Here is a 24349-nt window from a genome sequence, read left to right on the forward strand (position 1 = left end):
ATGAGCCAGCATTTCTATTTTGAGACAGAAACTGTAGTAAAGTTCAGAGAAGTATAAATCTTTCAGTTTGATTATGATGTTTGTGCTTCTGCAAACCATTGTAAACAGTTGCATAGCATGAAAGACAAATCTGTCTCTTGGAGCTGGAGTGTCTAAAGTGCAAGCTGACATGCTGGAAAGCATTTCCCATGATAAGGTTAGAGACTGTGAGTGAGGTGAGGAATTATTTTTAAACTTAAAAGTTACAGGCTGGGCTTCATTAACAGATCATGTGAGAGAAGGTTAAACAAAAGCTGCTTGCAGAAGAGGAGAGAGGCTATTGAAACAATCAAATACAGGTCTAAAGTTTGTTTTCCTGAAAATCAGGTAAGAGCAAAATGACTGCATGTGCTTTTGAGGTAAGAGCAGAGGTGACTCACACCTGCTTTACAAACAGAAAGACTGAGGAAAGAAGAAGCAGGAATGTGCAGCTGTGGCCATTGAAATCAAATTAATGACTATGAACAAATCACTATAGGCTCTTCAATACCATGATTAGCCATGGTAAATTGTAATGCATCACATCTCTTCTCCTACTTCAAGTCAAGATAAATGCCAGGGTTACCTAGTTTGGGGAATATGAACATGCATGTGATATAAATGAGTGAAATGTGCATTGCCTTGTCAGTCTCTGAGACTCAACTGAAGCATTGTCAGCCCATTGATCCTCAGGATGCTGGCAATTGCTGCCAAAGTTACATTATAATTTCAAATATTTTAGTAACTTCTTAATCACTGTGGCAGACACACTACACCAGGTCTTTTGTAAAACTTTTATGGCTCCAAGGACGTTCTTCATTTGAATCTTTGCACTATCAGTAGAGCAGAATTTCTTTTGATCTCTCCTTTGGTCAGCCTTAGCCCGTGAGGCATCCTAAATGTATGCCACAAGCTTCAGGACAGCACAGCAGAAGGCAAATGACTTCTGCACTGGTTGTTCATTTGCCACTGAAGGTGAGTGTGTGCAAGAGATCGTTCATCTGGATATGAGGTGAAGCTGATTTAGTTAGTCGCCAGCATGAAACAAGATACTTTAGGAAACTCTTTCACATCACAGCAGTGTCTTGATGGCTCCATGACAAGGCCATACATAGCGCAGCAGCTGCAGAGCTGAGGGTCAAATGCTGCTTCTCAAACTTGTCTCCTGAGCAGCTATATATAAGCTTATGCAATTTCCTCTTGCTCCATATGGAAACATCCACAGGGATTTTACTAGACCTTGCCCACGGGCTTGCAGAAGAGCAGAGTGAGTGACTGACGGAGTATTCATAGAATCACTTCTCATCTTTGTCACCAGAGTCTTCCTCTGCTCTTGTAGCAGGCTATCTCATGGTGTGCGTGCATTACCAGAAAAGTGGGCTGACCTGGAGTGGTCATGATGGTGCCTACAGTAGTTACAGCTGTGCTAGACTGCCTAATATTGGGGCCTGCTCAAGCCAAGCCTCACTATTCACATTACAGTGTACTCCACCTGCAGATTCCTCCCTCCCTAAGTTCTATTGCTCAAAGTCAGACTTGGATATTAGCTAAGTAAGCTGTTTTACACACTGGCCTGCAAACAACTCATTACTGACCATATCCATGATCTAATGCAAAAAATTTGGCCTTTGCCCATGGCTGGAAAGGTGGTGATGAAACCCCTTTGTTCAGAGGCTGTCCCAGTGCTGTGTACCTGGGTTGCCTTCTGCTCTCTGTCCCCCTGATAGTGGTCCCAAGCTCTCCCATTAGCATGAAGGGCAGACACTTGAGCACACAGTGCAATCCAAACGGAGTGTCGCCTGTTTCCTCTCCCCCAGCTGACTTTTTTTAAGGACTTTGTTTTTAGGCTAAACAAATAGCTGCTCAAAATAGAGGCTGTGTTTAAGGCTTTTGCCAGTCTGCTCCAGCTACTGTGTCTGTTAACAAAGGCTTTTCCTGGTGCAGGTTTCAGTGCAAATCTTCAGAGACCCTCAGTCCTGACACTTGGATCTAGAACTAGGTACATTCACTGCTGCCTGCAAAAGATTAATCCCCAAATACTGTGATGAAGACTGACACAGAGGAAGGAAGGGAGAATGAAAGTTAAGAAATATACAAAAGAATCAACATACTGGCAGTCTAGAGTTTACCTAAAACACCCTTATTTTGTGGCCATTTTGACTATATGTACAGTGGCAATGAATGTAAATATTAAGTGTAAATTAATGTAAATTTTAATTTTTTTTTTTGTACTTTTTTTTTTTTTTTTTTTCCAGGCAGTACTACTACATTAGCACAGCTAGACTTCACTCTAAATAGTTTTACATTGTAACAAGGCAAGGGCACCCAAGAATGGCTGCATACTGGCACAGCTATTCTCTTCCTGGGTTTCATGAAAAAATATATCCAGAATTCAAATATGAGATCACACACATTATTTCATCTGTTGTTCAATAGACTGAGTTTGTACTGTCCTAAACCATTCACAGATTGTAAATTAAAGTTCCTAGAAAGCAGGGTCAAGCAGGTTATTAATGGAAAAATATACTTCAGTGATATTCTGTATTTAGTTTTCTATAATAAATTAAAATGCTCCATTATAATATTACTAAAAATGTCTCCCCTTGAAGCAGTATTTAAAACTAAACCAACAGTATTCTCTAATCAAACACTGGATGAGACTCAGTGAGTTTTCTAGTAAGTTTTCTAATACCATACAGAAAGCTATTTTCCCTTCTTTACTTCTCACTGAAAGAAAAGCCAAGCAGAAGTGACAAAATCCAGCTGGGACAAGCCTACACTTCTTCCTGTATTTGGCCGCATTTAAGATCTACATTGCCTATTGCCCAGTATGCAAGTCTTCAGTTGCCTTGTTTGTCTGAAGGGGACTGGAGACATTAAATCAGAGAGTCATCAAAAAAAGTCTTTCAGAAATAGTTTAGAAAACTGACTCAGACAACTGTCTGGTTTTTCATGTTAGCTTTCAAGCTAGAATCAATATGAACATATTTTTAAATGATACCAGAATGTCTAGCATGGATATGTCTGCGTGTTTTAGCTCTGGCTGTAACATGCCCTTTTCACCTGGACTCGAGGCAAATGTTGTGCCTGTCTGATGATCCTGTACAAACCCAGTGCCACTGAGGTTGTTTGCTCCTCCTGCGGTAACCTCAGTGAGGTAGAAGTCCATCTCCTCAACCTTGAGCCCCTCTGCCGCCAGTGGTCTTTCTCTTAATCATCCCTCAGGTGACTAAGGTTGTGTGCTGACAGTTCCTGATGCAGAGTGAAAATGAAGACAAAGGACAGAGTTGCTAGAAGTGACTGATAGTTGGCTTAAGCAGAATATATGGGATTTTCTAATGTTTCCCCTGACTCTTCCACCCATTAAGTCAGTTCATAGTCCTTTATAGTGTTCTTTTATGCCTCAAATTCTTCAAAATAAAAATAGCAAAAATAAGCTCTTCCTCCCCTGTACTCAAGCTTTATCACCAAGACAATTCACTCTGTCAAATTTGATTTCATTAAGTGTTAGCCTTACCTTATCACTATCCTTTGAGGAAAGCAGAGGTCAGCAGCCACCCTAGATATTGCGTTAATGCACATTGTGTGTTTTTTGCTAGATCTTGACTGAAGATAATCAAAACAAAATAAAAAAGAGATGACAAAATACCTCACTGTAGTTGTATCACTACTACAGGCAATGTTTTGCATTGATTAAACACCTTCCTCTTCCATGAACATTAACTAAAAATACTTTGTTAACCAAGACCTGTGAGGGATAGGGGATCAAACCTGAAAATAATTTAGGACTAGTGTCTCTATAAGACCTGCACACAGCTGTCAGAATTTGTTTCAACATATTTTCCCAGCTAGAGCCTGGTTGCAGAAACAAATTTTCTGCGCTGACAAATCAGTGTATGTGCTGCTGCAGCACTGCCCAAACTTTAGTGGAAGAAGATAAAATCCAAAACCTTTTTTTTTTTTTAAGGTGAATTGCTAGTATGTTCTTTGACAAGGGCTTGAAGCATTTTTAATGCAAAACACTGGAAAGAAAATACAAAAATCATCTACTGTGCTTGTAATTCAGTTCAGCTCAGATGTAGTTCCACATCCTGAATTCACTACAGGCTTGAAGGTGAAAATAGCAGACATGGCCCAGTGAGGTTTTGGCTGCCCTTTTGCTGTTCTCTTCCTCAAGCAGAGAAATCCAAGAGTATACTGTTCACACATACTGGAGCAAAGGTACATTCACAGCCATTCAGCTGCAGGGTGCAGTGAGTTTTTTTTAGTAAAACTGCAGATACTAGGGCTGTGGATGGCTCTTTATGAATGCTAAGCAAGGGAGATATATCATAAATGAACAGTTTTATCCTCAGGTCCCTGGACAACCTTATTCTTACCTTCAGTTGTGTACTTGCAATAGTGTATATGCATAATTCACTTGCTTGTTGCCTGTTTTCCCTGTATTTCCATTTTGTTCCTCTCTCCCATGATTCTGGGAACCACCAGGGCTACCTCACGTTTCTCAAACAACCTTCCTAGTCAAGAAAATCTGCAAGTTTCACATGAATCATAGTGAAGCACACAGTGCCTTACCGTGCATCCTTACGTAGGCTGAGCTGAAAGTGTGTGAGTAAGAGTTTTGCTAGGTAGGCAATGCAGAATAAATGGTGAGATTCACACTTGTCCTGCTCCCACTCCCTTAGTCAGACCACCAGTACCTTGTGTTTGTTTTTCCCATAGAGAATATAAGGCCAAGGGCACCATATCGTCCACGTGTCTGTTTTCCTGCTGTATCTTTTGACGCGATCTTGAATCTTGTGATTAGCCATCACAAGTCAGGTGTGAAAGGGAGAAATCTCCAACTTGCCTGGAAGGCAGCTTTTTGATAGGAGAGAAGAAAACCAAACCAGAGCCTCTGCTGGGGGAAAGCCAGGGAGACCACAGCTGCCACAAACCAGTTCTTGGCAGCTGCACTGCAGTGTTCCCTGATCTGAGCATCTGTAGCTCCAATCTAGCACAGTTTTCACTCACTCAGTCAGGATGGGAAGAGATACAGGGAGAAAAGAACAAACAGGAGACAAAAGTGAGTCCCAACATAAAGAAAATACATTGGTTCCTTACAATACTTTTTCTGCCATCCATGTGTACATCTATCTCCACTATTGCTCTCTCATTTACTTGCAAAAGATCCCACAGCTACCTCTGTGTTATTACTGAAGTCTGATATATTCTTGGAATTGATGGGTTGTAGCTAAGAAGAACAATTCCTACGTGTGCTTCTTTTGTAAAGAAACTGAAGTATGTTGAAGTAAATGGGCAGTGCAATATCCTTGCTCCTACGGAGCTCAAGACTTCGCACTGCAAACAGGCATCCTACAGACAAAGAAGGAGGCAAAGGCAGGATGAGTTTTGCTTTTCTGTTTGGCTGTGTCTGATTAGGTAAATCTGGGGTAAGTGAAATCACTAAAGATTGAGCATCCTGCTACTGCCAAGTATGATGTGACAATGTGCTTCTCATCAGTAGCAGAAACCCACGATGACAATAAACATCAATTTTTTTCCTAAGAAAGCATCTTAGAAAAGCAGTTAAGATGAAAGAATCATCACTAAAGGTCAATATATTGCCTGAGTAATCCATTATTCAATATACTTTTTAGAAATAGACGACTTTCCCATTTCTACAGGTGTCATTTCTACAACACTTGGCAGGAACTTCCAGTCATGTTCTGAAGACACTGAAAAACCATGCCTTGTATTATTATCTACAGAAATGGTCTCATATAATTCTGTCAATTCACTCACACGAATAAACTACACACACACATACACACACACTTTTGAATGTTTGCAGGACTAAGCCCTAAATACCTAAGTTCTCTGCTTCAGTGGGATGGAAGAATTATTTTTTTCTGCTCAAGGAGTGGCTGATAACACTAAGTCTTTTATGCACTTGCGATGTGCTGCATCATTTTTTTTTCCCAGCACTATACTAAATTTCAGGAAGACTAAAGTAAAAAACTTATTATAGGGCACATATATGCAGTATGCTAACTAAAGTGTCTTTTGAAGAGTGTATAATTTAAGACAGTATTTCTCAGAAGACTAAATGGAGAGTAACCTGGCATTTTTTTGACACCTGACTTGAGAAATTAACAAATTTCAAAGAGTTGTGTAAGCAAATTGTATGCTATGGAGGCCATGTGGAACTGTTAAGAAATTTTCTTCCTGCCCCAAAGCTACTGTGAAGACCACAGAGCAGTTTTTGCCAGGGTTACTTTCTGCAATGAAGTGTATGAGGATCACTAGTGTTTTGTTTCAACTTGTACTATACAAATATATATATATATCTCCAGTGTCCAAAGAGTCCAAACTGCGGGCTTAAATTAGCATCACAAGCTGAACATTTTCTTCAGGCAAGAGTTGATGAAGCTATGCCGCTCACAGATGAGATTAGCAGTCATATTACTTGTACATGGAAACCAGCAGGGTTAGGGCAGAAGATCAAAGCTGTTGTTTTACATTGACCTTCTTATGGCTTTTTTTTTCACTAGTCTTTGAGCCTTGCTTTATGCTTTCTTGTCTTACTGTCTCTGTAGAGTTTTGCCACTGGAATTTGATTTATTTTGAATTATTTGATTTCTTTGGAGCTTCCTCAGACTGGAATATATTTGGTTTGGTTTGTTGTCTGTCCCCCTTCTTTTTGACTCAAAAGCCATCCCCAGTTCTGTAAATATCCCTGCAAACCTTTCCTTTCCTTCTTCTCATGTTGTTACCTAGCTCTATCTGCACAGAGGAGGTAACTGAAAGCACGCAGCAGAAGATGGAGTGGAGAGCACTGTCCTCTATACTGTGTTTGGTACGGAGCCTGCTCAGAGGGTACATCCACACACCACTAACATGGACAGATAGGGTATCTAGAATGCTTGATCAAGAAAGGCATTATGCTTCCCTTTGAGAAACAACTCTCAGAATCTTCTTGCTCCTGCAGAAGCAGCATGTGCCTAGATGCATTCTTATCCAACCAAGCCTTCGCAGAGATGTTTAAAAGTGTGGAGCAGGAGCCCTGCTAGCACGGTGACTTTAAATGCATGTGCCCACACATGACTTACTTGGCTAGCAGCTATTGCAATGAAACTAGTTTTGCCAGTAGCTTGGGTTGACATAGTCTTTTTCCCATTAAATAGGTCACAATGTTGTTTTTTGATTTGTGCTCTTGTTTACCGGATTCTTACCGTAGCTGACAGCCTGAAGGCACGGTGTTGCAAAGGGAGAGTGGGATGACTTGAGGTCTGATGAGAGATGTGTCCCTCTTGCTGCAATGCCCTTTGTATCTCCCCAGAAGCCCCTGTACAGACAGACAGAAGGTGAGAGAGGGGAGGAGATGGGGTCAGGGCAAGCTGTGCTATGCAGTTTGATGGTTGTGCAATGCTGTGTCCCCAGGCAGGGACTTAAATCAGCGCAGGAGCGGACTCCAGGGTCTCCCTGCACCAGACACCTCCCCTTATTTTACCAGGATGCATTGCACACGGGCTCTGCAGGAAATCGGATGTAATAGATTTGTGGTTATATTGCAGAAAAAAAAAAAAAAAAAAAAAAAAAAAAAAAAAAAAAAAAAAAGAAGACTGTGTGAAATCAGCTTGTTTGTTTCTCTTATGGAATGGTCATATGAGAGAGCCCTCACCTTCTTTCACCGGTAAATTGTACAGATTGTGCCTCCAAGGGTCATGAGGGACAAAACCAAGACCGTCTCTCTCACCTCTCAACTGCAAGTTGCTGTCAGGAATTGAGGAAGAATTGTAAAACAGCCAAACAAAGCAGGAATTTGGCAATGGTCATTTTGAAATAAACCTGTTTGTGACAAGCAGTGACTGTGGCAATGTTTATGCTATGATTCATACCAAAGTGCAGCACCTGCAGTTCTAGTCTGGATGACTTTTAGGATAGAACCAGCACCAAATACTATTCTAACATTTAATAATGAGCAAGCAAGCATCAAAGCTGTTCTTGGCTCTGGAACTGTATTAAGTTAGAGTAGCGTAAAGAGTTGGCTGGAAGCATCTCTGCACTGCCAGGTGCATGTTACTTGTAACTGACTCACAACAGGCTGGGGTTTGCACAGTTGCCCATCACTGTATTCACTTGCAGTCCCTTCTCTTTCATGTGACAACTGCTATTACATGAAACTCTTAGCTGGCATATACCATATTAGAGTCCTTTGAGGATGCTCTCTAAAGTCCTTTATACTGCCTCCCCCTTCTCACTGATGACAAGACTGAAGCTGTGTCTGTGCTAAAGAGCCAGCAACAATGCCTGTGTCTGCAAGCTGGAGGCAGCTCCTGGAAGCCTCCTTACAGAGAGATATGGGCATGTTATTCTCTCAGTGCTACTGGGTAAACAAACTGCTACAGCCAGGAAAACATCAGAGGTGCTTTGTATGCCTGGTTATTGATGCTGTCAAAAGGCAGTTTTTAGAAAGTCGTCAAATTCCAGTGGCTACTAGTAGGAGCTGCATGTTTTTACACTGCAAAAGCAACTCTTCTGAGCAAATCAATCAGGTTCCTGTTTCTTTACAGAAACTCAGCTTCAGAATACGAGACTGTTCTCCCTCTCCTGCCCTAATAATACTGATAAATACCTAACTAGTGAAAAAGCCTGGCTTACTTGCTGTCTTAGGAGGGGAAAGTGAGACCAGAAAAGGGGCTGTCTACAGATTACTTTCTCCAAGAAGATCTTTGCTTCCAACAAAATTTTCAACATTTGGACTTCTCAGTTTAGTCCTCAAAGGTACTTAGTGGGTTTGTCCTACCTAAAGTACTTGCGCAGGGAAGTATCTTCACACAGGCAAGTTGGGCGACTCCTCTGCCCAACCACGTTCTCTTAGTTTTTCCCTGTACTCAACTGTTGAAGCAGTTTTGAACAGTTTAAAGAAAAAACCCATAAACATCTAAGCAGGAAAAAAAAAAAAAAAAAAAAAAAAAACCCCAGTTTTTAAAACAGAAAAATTACTAATCTAGAGCCTGGAAGAATTGCTTACGTGACAAACCTGCTTGCTTACATTTTGCCTTCTCACCTGTCTCTACTTTTTCACTTGAATGAAGTCTTTGTGGGAAATGCAGGCACAGAAAAGCTTCCAAGGCCTTGAGCATACAAGCTCAGAGATAGAGATGGATACAGTGTTTGACCTTAGACCTTGAAGAAGGCTTGAAGGTTTAGAATAGACTAGTGAAACAGACATGAAATAAGAATAAAGATTTGTCGTTTAAGCAGAAATATGTTTTAAGCAAGTAGATGTAGGCCTCATATAAATGAACAAATATGCTAAGCAAGATAGTAGAATACAATTAAAGTTTCACAATAGAACTTGTTGTAGAGTTGATAAAAAGTAGAAGATACAGCAATAAGTTTCTGTAGAGTCATATGATTGATAGAGAAGATGCATTGTAGCAAATCATGTAAAACAGCAATTAGAAATTGGTTATGAAGATGCTAGCAAGCTTTGTGGAAGTTTAGAATAAGAAATTTATGAAAGACATTGTAACTAGAATTATAACGGCGTCTGATACAAGGCATCTAATGTGTGGCTTCTAATGTGATTATTCCATGAGACTGATTTTGCAATAAACCATCTTTTAAATGCCTCTTCAGTTGACCCCATCTTTCTTTATCCTGAACAATTCTTGTTTCTTTTCATTTCCATTTCATGTTTATGTCTCTTAAGTCATTGCAAATGTATCTCATATCCTAGCTAGTGTATTTTTTTAATTGCTGGAGAGGTAAATGTTCTACCTCTGCATTTTGGAAGTGGGCCGAAAGGCTGCTGTTATCTACATCTGAAGCAATGACAGATCCTTTGCCTGCTGTGAACTGGACAACTTTTCCCCACAGCACAGCCCAGTCCTTTCTACTTATTTGTTTTGATGGGTCTGTAGATTTGCTTTATACGTGAAGAGGAAATAATTCACAAATTCAGATTTCCAAAGCCGCAATAAATTAGTGTAAACAAAAGTAAATAAAAGACAAAACATGCATGTTAATACAATTAAAAATAGCTGTCTGTACTCCTGTTTTTATAACACGTGATTTAGAGACATGAAGATGCTGGAAGTTGTAAAAATGAATACCATCTTCCATTCACATGAAGTGTCATTTTCCCAATCTGCATATCTTCCCCACAGTGCAGAAAACATCTGAGGGCAGGGAGAAATGTGAGGAGGATGCATCATTGGTAAGTCTGCAGCTGATACTGTTACAAAAGGATGCCCTCTTCCCAGCAAGCAGGGTCATATTGTGAGAAGAGAGGTGCTGTAAATTCTTTAGTAAGAAAACGTGGGCCACTCAGAGAATAAGTTCACACTAATCTACAGAAACAGTTTAGCTGTGGTACTGTCCACAGTCTGATATCCAGCTGCAATACCTGGGAAACCCACCATCCAAAAGCAATGCCTTAATTCTTGGTCACACTTGACCTGGTGTTGGGGTCCAAGCTGACCTCTGCTCTAGCTGTCAGCGTGGTGACTTTCTTGGAAGGCTGGTCCTGGAGCATGGCCCCTGCAGACACCTGGAGCCATGTGCCAGCCTCAGTATGGCAAACCCCGCTGCTTTGAGGGCGAAGAGTGAACAGATTAAATGAAGACCGTTCTTCAGAAGCAGGATCACAGAACATCCCTTAAATTCATCAGGGTTTGTTCAAATACAGGAAGATGCTTTCTGACTCACTGACAGAACTAGCATGATTTGTTGGCTTATTTTTTTTATGGATAATTGAACCCAGACAGAATGATGTAGACTCAGGTGTTGAAACCACCAGTGGTATTGGGTGTGCAATAAATGGAACATTGAGTCTTGCTTTGAATTTAAAATTAAACTTGGTCATTATATTGGTTTAGGAAGCAACATTTGCATCAGCTGCTGCCTATGTGTTTTTTCCCCTTTCTTTTCAGACTGAAAGCAATCAATCTAAAAGCCAATAGACTAAAAATATCTGATGGATATAATGAAAAAGATGAAGGGGGACAGATGACACACAGATGAGTTTTGCTTAGCAACATTTAATAGTGAGTAGTACCACATTTCTTCTTCATGTTCTGTGCCTTTTCATCCACACCTCCATCTAGCCTCTCTCCTGCCAGTGCTTGTTTTGTTGCAGCCTGTAAAGTCCAGACACTGTTGAGGTGAGGTGGTAATGGCTCAAATCTGCACAGGTCCTGCACCTGTGAAGGTGCTGCAGGACCTGCATAGCCTATATAGCTCTAAAGAGCTTAGCAAAAGTCATGGTCATTTGAAAGCTCAAGAGCTTCTGCAGCACTGAGACTTGAACTAGTTTCAGAAACATTCCCTCAGCTGAGCTGCAGCCCAGCCCTTGCAGGCAGGGCAGGACTGTCAGCACACCACAAGAGAGCAGGGTCCAGGAAGGACTCTGCGACTTCAGCACAGGAATCCTGTGGCGCAAGGCAAGAGTACAGAAAACTTCCTTTTCCTTTCTTCAGTACTAACCCTGCCTTCATCACCAAATAGACCAGAATTAGCTGTACCCAGGTGCTTGAGGAGAGAAGGAAAGGGCTGTGGATGTCACTCTCCATTTTCTAACAGGAGTAACCTGGTACTGAAGAGAGTGCCGTGAGTCAGGAGAGGTCAATCCCATAGTGCTGCATTTGTGGTGCTGTCCTCTCCAGAGAAGGTACAGCTGGTACTCAGGTCTTGCCCATGAGGTTGAACATTCTCCAGGTACAGGCTTTCCCAGGTCACATCTCTAGTATTTCTGGATTTGGGATAGCTGCTGTTTCCCTGGAAGTGGGTAGAGGAACATTTTGTATTCTGCCAAGAGCTACTTGCATCTAGACAGTTTAACCAGAGCTCATGGAAATACTTTTAGCTAAAACAAATACTGAAGTTAAACCTTTGTATAGTTTGAAAGTATTTATGGGTGTGGTTTACCAAGCAGTTCAGGCTGATTTGAACAAGGATTAATTCTGAAAAAAAGACATTCTGGACTTCCCTCTTCTGTCAATTCTCATTTCTGATCTAAGCTGTAGCAGCAAGCTCATTGGCCTGCAGACAATGCCCTCAAAGCCAAATGACAGCTTCCTCCTGATGGATGAGTGAGCTGAACTGGCTGAGCATCCCAGGTATTAGTGTGGACCCAAAAGACTGCAAAGCAAGGGTGGATAGGACAGGTCTTGCCCTTCTGGTGCAACACAGCATTAGATTAATTTAAGAAACCCAGGAAAAATGAATGATCAAAATTTACAGTGTTGGGACTAGAGTGCTGACTTATGGCAGAACCTGGTTAAAATCTCTTCTGTTGCAGGCTAAGCAGAGATTCACACCAACCAGTATCTAATACACCTAGCCTTACATATACACATCCTATATAAACTCTCTATTACTCTCTCTCCATTTTTGCCCAAACATTCTGGACGTAAGTAAAACTAAAAAGTAGAAAAAAGCAAAACGTGAGAAGCACAGAAGTTGCTGCAACAGCGTACCTAACTGCTGTCATCTCCAGTTATAAACACACATGCACTCTCACACACCAACAACAAACAGGTGACGTCAGCCTTGGTCACATTTGTTGATCAGTTGCCAGCAGTCTCCTGATCAAAACACATGGACTAAGGCTTTGAACTGTGGCTATCATCCAGAAGAGCACCTGCTCTTCTCTGCCCCAAACGTGGAGTTATGTTAGCTGCTGCATGCTTAGTTTTGTTTACTGTTTCACACTAACTACACATTTACAAGACAGCTTAGGTAAGCTGAACACAGCACTTAGTAAGCTGGCAGAATTAGACTCCCTCTTACAAAACAGTCTAAAGGGACTCTCAGAACTGGATGTACAGGGCTCTCCAGGAAACCATACCAGAACATGGGCTGGCTTTAGAAAGTGTGGCTTATCTTATTTTCCAGGTGCCTTGTTTACCCGGACTGCGGATGAACAAGGGCCTCCCTTTTCCAAGACTCTGCATCATGGGGAGTAATGAAGAGGACTTGTCATTGCCTCCAGCTGCCATTTAAAGCTGTCTCTGCTCCTTGCAGAAAACAGTGGAGATGTTTTCCAAAGGTGAGTGCCGTTTTCTAGTCTGATTATTTCAACACTTAATTATTCCGTTCCCATTCCTCAAAGCGTTTTATTTACTTGGCTTGTTGGAGTTGGTAATCACAGGTAGTCTTCAGGGAGCAGAGATTAGGAGAAGCACATCTGGCTTCCAAGTTTTGAAACTGTCACTGTAATTCGATGCCCTGATGGATTAAAAGCTGGAAGGAAGGACTAGAACTATTTATGATATAGCAAAGCTACACAGCTTGTGAAATTTGTTCCTTATGCAAGAAAATGAACCTTTTTTTGACCCTAGACTCTGATTTCAGTCCTTAGCATCTGAACACTGCACCTTTGATCAACAGCTACTAGTACATAATATACTAGTTCATAAAAGCATTCAACGAGGTTTAGAAGCCACATAATTCACACATCTCCTTCTTCTTCACATTCCCATTCTACCTTCAACACCAGTTTCCTTCCAAATAATTAACAGAAGTAGCAGGAGATGACAGAGGATATTGAATAAAGTCTCACTTATGGGTTACACTGCAGCCCTCCTCTCCCCATAGGGGCATCCAGGCCAGTCCCTTTGTCATGTCAACTACTGCATCTCTGCCCATCAGGAATAAGACGGTGCTATTCCTGGCTGATGCTGGGAAATGTGAGGACACAACATGTCATCTGAACTTCCCTCTGCCATAATACTGTGGCAGTGGCTGTAAATACTTTTTACTGTAAAACATGATTTGGACAACACTTCTCATCAACAGTGGGACTGATTCAAACACTAATAAGAGGAAGGACATCCTCACAATTAAGCATGTGTCAGATGAAAACTAAGTGGCAGAGGCAGTTTAATAACCTTGCACCACACCCCGCCTGATGGCAACAGAACACTCAAAAAATCCCTGTTGTTGGCAGTGCTAATAAAGACCTTGTCAGAATTACAAATGTGACACCATGTGTCTCCAGCTGGGATTTTTAAATGCTGGGAACCTCCCTCTGGTCCACAGTAGAGAGTCTTCTGCTGGGCACGCAGAGGAAACACATACCAAGCAGAGGAGGCAGAAATCAGACTCTCTTGGCATGGAAGACTGTGCTCTTGGACAATATTTTCAATGAGCAATTCCAGCCCAATTTCTTAGTTGTCTCGTTTCACAATATAGCCAAAATCACTTGCACTACAAGATTTCCATACTTCATTATGTTTCCGAGATTTGAAAAAGACAAATTAATTCACCTGGCAGATAAGTTTTAAAACTGGAAATTGGAGAAAGAGGATACAAACAGCTTCTTGTTACAACTCAAATTACTGTATTTGCAACTGATCTGCTTCCCAAAATTGTCATTGTTTGCACACTTTACTTTTTGAGGTTAACCTCAGCACTGGCATAGAAAAGTAAACCCTTGAGTTGGCTGAGATTAGGTCTGCAGATCAGTTTCTCCAAGCTACAAATGGAAATTGGCTTTAGCTCATGCAAAATGTGGCTCTGGGCTGGGTGGATGTTAATAATAAGGTTGCAGTGGCATAACAGTCTTCATACCTGCTGTGTATGTGTGTATGCAAGGCTCTAAATTCCTCTTAGGGAAGGTGGTCTTCCTTCAGCCTCTGCTGGTGGCAGGGAGAGGTGGGGCTGAGTGCTGCAGCGGGCCTGCCTAGGTTGTTCTTCCACACCTCCCACATCATGTCTGAAGGCGTGGCTTTGGCAGGAAAACCCAGCTGCCCCAGTAGAAAGGTGCAATTTTGCCTCCCCCTCTCCACTGGGAAGGGGTTGGGAAGCACTGTCCTCGGGAGCCCCCCCTTCTGTTAGCCCTTGTTCTGGACTGGTTTAGGGCATGGGAAGGTTGCCATAGTGCCTTTGTCTGGGGAGCCATGTGGGTGTGACCTGTGGGGAGCACCTGCTATCTTGTTTGCAAGAGGGTGAATACATTTCTGTATGTAAAACACCTTCTCTCTTGGTATACTTTTGGTATTCATTTTGTTGTTATTGCCTGTTTCTTACTCCATTGTCTTTGGCATTCAGGAAATTGTTATCTCAGCCCATAGCCTCTGCCTTTGTCCCTCCGTTACTGGAACCTTTGGGGGTCAGGGCAGTGGTTTATTTGGGTTTAATTTCCTGCTGGTGCTAAACCACCCTAACTTCTGTCTGTGATGCAAAGGCACACTGAACTCATGACTCCACTGTGGTATCGCTATGTAGATGTGTAACAAGGAGTTGTTGCTTCAGATTGATAGTGGATTGCAGGAGTGTTTTAATACCAGTTTTTGAAACTAGGTTTTCTAACAACAGAAACAATTTGCATATTACTTCACTTACCAGTCAAAGTAACAGTTGGCAGAAAAGTCTCTTTTAGGAGATTATGGACAATTTCTGCCAAAGATTATGTTTTTCTATTGGAGAAAACTTTTCTTTTCGAGATTTCATTGAAACACACTAAAAACAATGTGCATCAGAGATGATGATGATAAATATTTGCTGAAAACAAGGGTTTTCCAGCAGTTTTTATATATGTTGGCTTCACTTCTGGAAATAAAAAGGTGTAGTCCAATGAACTCTGAAAGAGGAAGGAATGTTCCCCTTAGTGCTTGATGCAGTATTGCAACTACACACGAACATCAAACTTGAGTTTAGTGAGACCCCTTTGTGATTATGAAGTCTGCTCCTGAGCTCAGTGGTGCAATGTGAAAGATGCTTTAAATCTAGCACCCAATAAAACATAAAGAAAGAAAGAAAAACATAGAACAGTTGCGTCTCTATTCTCCTCACCAGATGCTATATTTTGGTGTTTACAGGTATATCCATGGGAAATTCAGTGATCACATCCACACTGGTGAATTTTGGTGTGCAGGTGAATTTTGCTGGAGCTGGGCACATGGTTGAACTGATAGAAGAAAGAGGCCCTTAGGACCATCATGTGTATCTAACAAGCACCCAATGCATTTGCTTTGACCTGTGCTCTCCTTCTATGCAATGCCTGGCTCACCTGGTGCCACAGACAGTGTTTCACATGAGTGATGAAGCACTCTTTCCTGCAGTGAGCAATTTAAAGCAGAAAGGTGGCTCTGATAAGGGAATTGTGAAAATACTATGCTAGCAGGGAAGACTCAATGTTTAAATAACTGAACATCCTCACTGAAGATGAATGTATAAAAAAAGGCAGAATTTCTCTCTGGCATGCTTTTCTTTGGTAACTGTGGGAGTTCTGTAGAGCTTTCCTAGCCATGATAGTAAGAAACAGGACAGCTGCATGGTGCTAAGTCACAGTTGAGGAGGTTGTTCTTCCTGTAACTCTCCTTCACCTTCTGCTGAAAAATATTCTCTCTGTTTTGCTAAGTACAAACCAACAGTATGTCTTGGAGAATGAATGGCAAGTGGGAGGTCACATGGTAGCTTTGCATTCATCTATTCATATCTGTCCTGTAGACCCAGACTGGCACCTGGATAGGTTCCTTTCTGTATTTTCCTGGGATGGCAACAATAAGTGATTTACAACTCATTTCTCAGGCAGGTGTTATTACCCAGGATAAAAAGGCTTGGAAATCTTCCTCTTCACATTAGCACTTGCAAGCTTTTTGCCTTGATTCAGTTCTTGAAGCCTACATGGAAACTGTGCTAATCCATCAGTATAAACATTCATGCAGCTCCTTTCTGAGTCTCTATAAGCAGATTGATACTGCAGATGATGCCTTAAGCTTCCTCTAAAACCTGTACTGGTACCTGACTACCAGGTCTAGCAGCTGCAAGTGATATTCCTTCTGACTGTGAGCAACTGAGGAAATTTAGCCCATCTTATCTGATGGTAATTTGGTTATGGTGACTCACCTTCTTCCATGTTTTCCAGGGTAATTGTTACAACATTCTCTAGCTGCCAGCACAATCCCCAGGGGTCTGTAGAAAATTTTTATTTGAAGTGTTCTAGTTGTAGAGGGTGGTTGTTAATCTCTTAAGTATAACCAAATCCGAGTCTAATCCTAGCTATCAGGTGTTACTGGGAAACACTTCTAAAGAGATGTCTTTCCTGCTTCTTCTGCAGATACATACCTTAGGAATGATGAAATAATCCATACTATAGCTTAGGAGAATAGGATATGTTTCTGTCCTACAACTTGTCTGGACCTACACAGATTCTCATATGCACTGACACATTGCCTTTGGCACAAAATTTCAGACTTTTACCTGTTGTTTTTCCAGTAATGAAAATTTTGGCTTAGCAATAATTGATTGCACACAGCACTCTGCAGAGTACTTTTTTTCTCACATTTGCAGCCAATAGAAAGATGCAAAAATGGTACAAAGTTAAAGAGCTATATAGGTAAATTTAGTGATGGCGGGATTCGCTACTAACCTTCTCTCTGCGCTTCTTTTGCTTAGCTGATTGCTACATCTGTTTTGACTTGTAAGCAGTCCTGTGTAGGGGGTCTGAAAGTGAAGCTGATTCATCCTTCATGGGAAATGGACTAGTCAAACTGTACTTCTTTGTGGCCAGGCTAAAAAGTTGATTTTGCAACGTAATGAACAGCTCAAAAAGTGAAGCAGAGGATGACTCAAAAGAGTCATACACATGCTGTCTTTTAACATCAGCAATCTAGCCCCGCTAATGCAAGAGCCTTCCCCTCTCTCCCACGTTTCTCTGACAGCAGTTTTGAAAAGTACAACTTCATCCTCCCCTCCCTGTGCACCACATGCTGGTGTCTCACTCAGTCCTTACTCATGCAGATTCCAACCCTCTCCCCCAGCCCTCCAGCTTCAATTGATGAGGTGCAGCAGAAGCATCCTGACTATACTTCCAACACATATAGTCCAGATATAAACACATACTTCCAGTTAACTTCCAGATAACACATATACTTCCAGTCCACTTATAGTCTCCAGGTATATCAGCTGTGACTGCGCCTGAATCCATAGGGAACATATCTCACCAAGCTGCATTCCGAATCCTGTGCAGATACAACAGAGTGCGTACTCATGAGCCAGGACACAGAGCCACCAGATATGCCTAGACCATTTCAGCAGGTGCTACATTTCTGCAGGAGGAGTATGTGTAGGCTCAGGCTATTGGCATCTCTTTGCCAAGAAATCCATGTAAGATGCAGCACGTCCAAGCAGTCATTCCTGTTTGAGACCCCTCGTCACCCTGCCCTAAATTTTTCTCTCTTCCTCTCTGCCTAGTGTATGCAAGTGCATATTGCTGTCCTAGGCTTGGTGACAGCAGGAGCCAGAGTTTGGGCAAGGTGGTCCAGGTTTGTCTTGTCTCAGGGCAGGTCAGTGAATTTTAAGATACATCCAACTGACTCAGCAACAAAATTGCTTTCTAAAAAATGATTTTTAAAGATGCATGTGTTGGATTTGGATCTCACCCAGAGTAGTCTGGCTGGTGCAGAAACGCTGGGTCAGTTTGGTTAATGCAAAACTGAACCAGATCCACTGAGATCCTTAGCTGGCTTTGAGGCAGCATAGCTGCTGGTCCCACTGCTCTGTAAAGCTTGTTATGATAAATGGCGTAGCCATACAGAGGAATACCATCAGTTCCCTTCTATATACTGCTCATCTGACTTTTGAAGAACCAAGTACTTCTACTTGCAATGTCTGAGTGGCTTGGCTATAACCCTTTTGGAAGCCTTAGGCATTGTTGAAAACCAATTTTCTTTCTCTTTTCCACCCACTGCCTTGTCTTCTGAGTCAGACAATGCCTGAAAAGAAATGTGAGTGATTTTTTTTTTTTTTGACACAGTGGACTGAGTTTAACAAATGAAAAATCAAACAGAAATAAATTTCAATATCGTGCAGAGTGCTTCTAGGCTAGCTTCAAAGATACTGCAATGCTCCATCTCCGCTGACTTAGCCAACAGCATGCTTCATTTACTTTCTTTGGAGTTACAATTCGGGCATTACTCCTCCATTTCATTGTCAAAGTTGAAATAATGATGCAATTCAATTGAGGCACCTGTTTTAAACAATAATGCTGTAACACAGCATCTCTGCAATAAAAAGGTTTCAGTGAATTAGGGAGGTAACTTCTCCTTTGAGGGAGGAACACAGCCAACAGAGGTTTAGGACATGGAACTGGCTCCAGCACAGTCAGCCCTAAAAACTTCACTGTTGCTCTCTGTAAGGCCTGACCATTTAGGAAACTGGCTCCTTTCTAAATCTCCTTGCTCTGTCAAGCATGTGACATTTGGGAGTTTCTAAGCTCTTGTAGTTTCATAATTTTTTCAATCACTTGAATCCCAAAGGTCCTAAAACCTGTGACTCTCTGCATCTTGCACTTTTCTCCTCATCCTTTCAAGGTGAGAAAAAGTCATAAATATCCACCTCCACCTGAGGCTGTCTCTGGATGCCCTTGGCCTACCTTAAAATCATTTCCCTGTAACCACTGATCTCTTGTGGCTTTCTAAACTCAGCAGTTAGGTCAACAACAAAATTTCCAAAAATAGTACAACCAATAACACCCAATAAAAATAGTCATATGAAGCACTTCTTTTATTCGATGCATGCTGCTGCATGCTGGGGAGAATTATTGGAAAAATGGCCTACACTAAAGTGTTTCCTTCTTCCTTATCTTCTTCAGAAAATTTCTTCAAGATTTGAGTCTGGGTGCCAGTAGAATACTTCTCTAAACTGCAAGATAATCTGTAATGCATCTTGGCCTTGAGCAGCAAACTTCAGAGTTTGTCTGTATTATGGATTTTGAAGACAAAATGAAAATTGTCATTCATTGGTTTATCCGCAAGATTATGTTTCAGCAGCTCTTCTCTGAAGCTATAAGATCAGCTTCCAGTTTCAGTTATTTCACAGTCAGGAGGTAAGCTCATAATGTTCCTTGCAGGTACTATACATTCTGTACATTTATGACTAAACTCTCTTGACTTTGCAAAGACCTGCATTTTCTCCATTTCTGGAGTGAGTCAGGGCAGGATCTGTGCATCTTTTAAACCCAGTTGTAAAAACTGTAGAATGAAGCTTTGCTCCTAGTCGCATTCACAAAATGAAATAATTAACAAAAGTGAAGCAACGGAAGGGATGCTCACTTGTAACATTTGGCTAGCCTTTTTTTTTAATCCCCAAATTGTCATATAGGAAACAATTTTTTAATTTTTTTGGTCAGTAGCACAGGATTTATAAGAAAGGAATCCAAGCTATCCTGTGACTCTGATTCACTTTCCTGAGCCTATTACCATGAAAACTGTAAATGATGCAATAGGCTGTGACTGCTAGCCAAAGGCTCATCATAGAGTCCACTAAGTAATTTATACTGCCAGGTCTGTATTTTACAGTAAATGGAAGCAAGGAACTGTGAGAAACATGCTGTTGGGAAGGGAAAAACAAAAAGAAAGTAAAAGGTGTTTGTAAGTTGACCACACATCTCAAGTGTGCATAAAGCATCTGGGGAGGTGGGCAGGTGAGGAAACCTTTTCTAGTAGAAACCCAGGAAGTTTTATGACACAAGAAAGACCCCTCCACTTACCAGAATCTGACAGAAGTCCTAAATATGTCTGCGTCTGGAAGCTGAAATATGGTAGTGGCCATTAATTGACAGAGGTAAATACAGGCTGCATAGAGCTGGGCTCTGCACTGGGGCACTTAGAGCAGTGGTGGGAGATGCTGAATGCAGTTTGTCAGGAGCAGAATATCAAAACACAGACAGCTCAGGGTAGGATTGCTCCTAAACCATCCTTCTTATTGAGGACTAGACTCAAAAATGGTTAACTATGGAGCCCAGCAATAGCTGGGACCTGGGGAAAGATTTAATTAAGCAAGGGTAAAATAGGCAAAGAAAGGCAAGGGGAAACAGCAACTAGCATGTTGAGAAGATCTTGCTTAAATCCTTTGCAGCACACATAGAGCAGAGGTAAACTGCTTGCAGAGTGTGCCATATCAAGACTGTGCAGCTATCAGGGAGTAATGCTGAGATTTTTAATAAGCAGCACCAGCAGAGTCCCCTGTGTGATTAGGGTATATTTAATGTAAAGGACAATTATTGCAGCACAAGTTCTAATGCAGTGTCCTCTCTCTCTGCAGCACAGCATTATTTGGAGAATTGCTGATGACAGACTCACATTTGCTGTTTTGGCTTCCATTATGAAAAAACCACAAAGGAAAAGCTATGTAGCAAACTACTTTGGCTCGCCATTTGTTAAAATGAATGCAGATTCTTCTGCTGTACTGGGACCACCTCTGCAATTAAAAAAAAAAACCCCATATATATTCCCTGAAGCATACTAAGAAATTCTCCTGAAGTCAAACAGGAAGCTCCAAGAACTTCAGAAGGCAGGCATTGCCTCTCCTCAATTATGACTGTAAAGAAAAGAAGTTTTGATTCCCTTCAGCAACAGAATGTGATCAACAAGGATGCAACAAGCAACAGTTTATTTGTAGAAAAATCCTTTAAAATTTACTACAATGTAAGATTAAGGAAAAAATAGTCTTAATATATATACATACAATATATATAAACAAACACATATCGCACCATGAAAATTACATGCTTTTAAGAACAGAGAATGGGTCATATTCCCTCATATCACTTTAAAAGTTATCACTGCAAGAAACCTTGCTTCCTTTTTTTTTTTTTTATCCCCATCAAAGTGTTCAAGTACAGGAAGTAAGTAATGCAGGATCTAATAATAGAAAACCTTTGTTATACACAAATTACAACTGACAGCTAGACAATATTATTCTGCAGTATCCAACACTCGTATTTTTTGAACTCTATTATAATGATATGAACTTTTACCTGAGGTGCATGGAAATAACAAAGCATGATAATTGGCAAGTTTAAGAGATTTTCACATTATGATTTGACTGTAATTGAAGTTGATTAGGTATCACACCTATACCTATAGTACTGGCACAAGAATGCTCTGCGTGAGTCATCACCAATGACTTGGAAGTGCAGGAAAAATTAACAGGCAAGCACCACTTGCAATGATAAGCATGCAGACAATTTAAGTGAAACAGAGGTAGCATGTTCTTGTAACTCCAGCAGGGTCATTCAAATCAACTGCACCCTCCCTCCTGCAAAAGGCACTCACTTTTTCAGCTAAAAACGATGCACTTAAGTTTGGTCAGATTGACCGCAAATGGTGGATTTCTCTCCTTACAAATATAAAAAGAAGTTAAGCAGAGGACACAGTGAAAAGAAAAAAAAAAGAATGTAAGAAACAGACACATAAGGTACTATGTGCTATTCCTCTCCCCCTACCTTTTATGGGGAGAATTATATAAAACAGTTGCAGTACGTAATCCAAAAGTTAAGACTTTCCAGTTGAAATGGCAGTATTAAGCAGCACATTCTCAATCAGAAATAGTTTTAAACCACCAGAAGTACACCAGTCTTTTTAATAAAGAGCAACAACTCACAGTTAGGAGTAGAAAGTTATGCACAAAAAAGGTGGTGCCAGAGAAGGATCCTCTGATGCAAAAGCTCATAAATTAGTATGCACTGTAACTTTTATACTGTATCTTTTATCCTTTCTGCACTTTGAAAGGATATCCATGCAAAATACCTCCTCTTACCGTGACACTACAGAACTAATTGAGTTGTAAGATGTGCCACTGTTGCAACTGGAGGCATAAGCCTCTTGACCATTAGGATCTAAATTAATTTTGAATACAGAAGATGCCTTCAGTAAGAAATCTGCTGCATCTCTGCGACCTAATTCCCTCAGCTTAGACATTAGTATGCCTACAGTGCTGTCAGGTGCATTACTCCATTCCTGCAGAAGGGCATGAACTGGGCTTGAGAGAAAGTAATTTTGTGTTCCATTATTTGTATTGTATTTTGCAACAAGATCAGGGAGGCCCAGGTTCATGGCAAGAAGGCACCAGTCTTTGCCCATTGGATCAGGTGGATCCAAAAGTCGACTTAGTTTTCTTCTGGTAAGTAGATTCAGATCAGAAACATGAATATCCATTCCTAGGCTTCCCTGGGAGTAAACATCAAGACACCCAAAACACAGTATACTGCTAAAGCTCTCTTTATATCCCCCCATAGTGTTAGTTAGTGATGTCTCCTTTTGACTCTGTGCACGGAAAAAGTCTCTAGGCTGGTAGACCATTACTGGTTCATGATGTTCCCTCAGCTGCTGAGGACTAAGGTAATATTTCCCAGTCAGGAGACCTGGTAAGGTTGTTGCTATTAAGTTATCAATGGTGCTGCACACAGAATCCAGAAGTAAACAGCACTTGATCTTCTCTGTTTCCAGTCCTCTAACTTGAACCTCTATACCCTGCCCATGGTTGACCAGCAGCACTAAAAGCTCAGCTCCACGATTCATAATCTTTGATCCATTTACCCACAGACGTATATCAGCATCTCCCTCTGTGCTCTGCTGATGAATCCACCTGCAGAGATTCACCTGAACTTTATGAAAAATTCCACAAGGAAATGGGGTAAGATGTTCCACAGGAACGATTCTAACACCACCATAAATCAGCACTTCATCCTCCTCATCTGTCCAAGACCTGTGAAGATTGTCAGTCTTTATGAGAGCAGGAATATCCACCATTGCTCCACTGCTAAGGTCCCTTGCACAAATATCCATGGCATCCAAAATCTGTATCAGTTCTTCCACGTCACTATCTGTCACCAGCCGCTGGATGTCCTCTATGGTGTACCGACCTCTGTAGTGATGGAGGGCTTTTGGGTTCTCCACTGACAAGATTTTTCCAAGGACATTAGAACAGAGCCAGCGAGGATCCAGAAGCACAACATCTTGGACAGTTTCACTCTGCATAATGTTAATCTGTTTATAAATATGAAAGTTACTGTTTACATCTTGTGAAATACAAGATGATAGCCCACCTTCTCGCCATCCTAACAGACTGACCCGACATTTTGATTAAAACTGCTCAGAGGAAAAAAACAACAGTGCATTTAAACATATGGCAAATACTCAGAACAAAAACCAGATCTTGTTGTTATTTTCCACTAGTAATGAGATGACTAGAGCCCAACAGCTGGAAAGCCTAGTCATGCCCTGGAAGCTATTTATGCAAAGGTATTATCCTACTACTCAATTTCCAGTGGACACATATAAATCTCTCATATGCAGTGAATACTTCATTGAAGGTGATAACATAGTGATCCTTTCTGGGTATTTTATATTCTTATAACTATAGCAATAAACTGTAATTGTTCCTGTCTCAAAGAGATTCCTTTAACAAAATAGAAGCCACAAGACATAATGATAACAGAAAGTGGTAATAAGCATTCTCTACTTATGATGTCTTAAGAGGAAGAGAAAAAAAAACAAACAAATTTGGACATTTGCTTAAATTCATAAAGAAATATTCTACCAGAACAGTATCT

General features: G+C 41.1%; 1 protein-coding gene and 1 long non-coding RNA gene across 6 annotated transcripts in view; one reads left to right on the forward strand and one right to left on the reverse strand.

Annotated features, from left to right (window-relative positions):
* The first annotated feature begins 229 nt into the window (after positions 1 to 229).
* Positions 230 to 23464, forward strand: LOC121360693. Of its 2 annotated transcripts, XR_005956243.1 has the most exons (5): positions 230 to 366; positions 12904 to 13057; positions 19607 to 19840; positions 21058 to 21440; positions 23340 to 23464. It is a non-coding gene; the product is annotated as an uncharacterized LOC121360693 (long non-coding RNA). The 2 variants fall into 2 exon arrangements; XR_005956242.1 differs by lacking the exons at positions 230 to 366; positions 23340 to 23464 and adding an exon at positions 12655 to 12747 and having other exon boundaries at positions 21058 to 21119.
* Positions 21389 to 24349, reverse strand: part of DAPK1 (death associated protein kinase 1) — an 86540-nt gene continuing 83579 nt past the window's right edge. For all 4 annotated transcript variants that reach the window (XM_041480734.1, XM_041480733.1, XM_041480735.1 and 1 more), the window contains one exon: positions 21389 to 23783. In XM_041480734.1, the coding sequence (XP_041336668.1) occupies positions 22551 to 23783 (1233 nt within the window). In that variant the 3' untranslated portion in view covers positions 21389 to 22550. The remainder of the gene's footprint in view (positions 23784 to 24349) is intronic.

Source organism: Pyrgilauda ruficollis, unplaced genomic scaffold, assembly GCF_017590135.1.
Source record: "Pyrgilauda ruficollis isolate IOZ18807 unplaced genomic scaffold, ASM1759013v1 scaffold53, whole genome shotgun sequence".
NCBI lineage: Eukaryota > Metazoa > Chordata > Aves > Passeriformes > Passeridae > Pyrgilauda > Pyrgilauda ruficollis.